The sequence below is a fragment of the Penaeus monodon genome, chromosome 23 (genome assembly GCF_015228065.2).
Source record: "Penaeus monodon isolate SGIC_2016 chromosome 23, NSTDA_Pmon_1, whole genome shotgun sequence".
NCBI lineage: Eukaryota > Metazoa > Arthropoda > Malacostraca > Decapoda > Penaeidae > Penaeus > Penaeus monodon.
The window spans coordinates 42,706,481-42,708,612 of NC_051408.1; the positions used below are offsets into that span (position 1 = coordinate 42,706,481).

Sequence of the window (2,132 nt, forward strand, 5' to 3'; positions counted from 1 at the left end):
CTTACACAGCAAGGTGAAAAAAATACAGAAATATACATGATTTCAGACCCACTCACTAAACAAGCTTAATACTCGACTTAGCCTCAGCTTGGTCAGGTGTGAAGGGTCATTTCAGGGTCAGGTGAGGTCATCGCGTCCAGTTCTTTTTGAAGTCTGTCGTACTTCCTTCCGAAATGCTCATTATTTCTAGCTGTCTTATTGTATTAGAAAAAAAGAGTATGTCCTTTTGTATGTTGGTAATCTGTGTATTATTAGACTGCTGAAATAATGAAGGAGTTATGAAGTTATTATAAAAAGTTGAGAAGTTTTCCATGATAAAATAATAAAATATTCTACAACAATATTGTAGATAAAAGACACAAGATATTCACGACTAATATATAGGCTCTCTAATCAAGCCTAATTAATACTGATGCGCATTTCATTACCAACTCGATTTCTTAAGTCCCAAATCACTGATATTAGAACGTATTTTAGACGAGAATCAAAAATAACAAAGTTTGTCCTTACTCTCACGTTTTCTATGACGTCCGCGTGGCTGTGTTTAACAAGCAATTTTATTTCCATTTAATACCTAATGCATAAGGATGGAGTGATAACCTTATTATCTAGCCTTTAAAAACACAATTGACTCCGTCGTCTTTAATATTTATCTTAATGGAAGGATGGTTGAGATATTTTGTAATAATAGTTTAAAATTTGTTGAAATGGAATGTTGTTGTTATTTGCCGCAGAGTTGCCATTTTCCCCCTAGTAATTTTTCGGAGACTAATTTCATCACTATGATACTTCGGGTGTTTCGATACGTATTTGCACAATAAGTCGAATCCTAATTAGGATATAAGAAAGATAAGGTGATTACAAATCTATTAGGTTTTATTATCTTTTTAATCGAAACAAAATTCCCGATTCTACAACTCTTGAAGATCTGCCCCTATGCGTTGAGTTGCCATGTTTATCCTTCCTCTGTATCTACACATTTTCATATATTCTCCTCTTCCGATAATATAATCCTTTAAAACACACAGCTACATCTAACAAAACATCTAATATAAACTATCAAAAAAGACAATAAAGATTAAGAATAAACCTCACCCCTCCCAAAAATACCCGAATAATGAGAAATACCCAACTCTCCCCAACAACCCCCTCCCCCCCCCTAAGCGGCAACACTCCCCCTGGCAAAAACCGTTATGGCCGCTCAGTTTGAAAATTCGGTCCACCAAAATCGGCCTCGACCGAACCGCCGCCGGAGTCAAAGGCTTTAAAAGCACCAACCCATTTGAACCTCCTTCCGAATCATCTTCCCTCCTTCTTCCCTAAAATCCAACCCCTCTTTCTTCTTCAAATTCCCTCAACCCAGCAGCCCGCCGCCATGGCAGCTAAACTGAGTCGCAGTTGGTCGTTTTTTCGAGGGAAGCAAGAGGAGAGCAATAAGCATTACCTCCACGAGGACTTCCAGCCTCGGGAGCCGCATTTTCGGGTGAATCTCCAGCAGAGGTTCAAAAGGGACGAGAAAATGGCGTCCATGAGGCACCGGCCGCTGCCTCCGCTGCCGACAGCACGTGGCGGGTGAGTCGCTCCCTTCGGGTCGGTCTTGTTATTGTGTGTTATATTGCGTTGTTCCAGCTTTCAGTATTTTTTATTATTACTATTTGGTTCTTGTTTTTGTGTTAGGTGAGGCTGGGTTTCTTTTTTTTTTCTTTATATTGTTAGCTGTGGTTGGGTTTCTTGGTTTTGTTTTATTATCATCTTAATCTTTTATGGTTTTGTTTTATTTGTTTATTTTTTTGTTATTGTCTGAGGGCTGTTTAGTTAGTATTAAAAAAGGTATTGGGATTTTGTAGGAGTGTTAATTTACTTTCATATTTTAGTTTTCTCATGTTGCTTTTTTCATCCAAATGAGTTGCATTTGGGCCATTTTATTATTACTGAAAGGTATTGGGATCTTGTACGTTTGTTACAACATCTTGTTCACTGTGAGAGACTTTTCATATATACTGTTTAAATATATCCCTTTAATTCTGTTATTTCATTTATCTTTTTAACATATCATAGCTTAGGTTTGATGAGATTATCTGTTAATCTACTTTTAATCTTACGGCACGGACACACAAAGCAAGGGCAAAATC

The 2,132-nt window shown here is 37.4% G+C and overlaps 1 protein-coding gene across 1 annotated transcript in view; it reads left to right on the top strand.

Moving 5' to 3' along the window:
- Window positions 1-1,178: 1,178 nt before the first annotated feature.
- LOC119588092 overlaps window positions 1,179-2,132 on the top strand; it is a gene marked incomplete in the record, with an annotated part of 5,943 nt that continues 4,989 nt past the window's right edge. Inside the window, 1 exon segment of the mRNA XM_037936801.1 lies at window positions 1,179-1,572. Coding sequence (XP_037792729.1) covers window positions 1,376-1,572 — 197 coding nt within the window.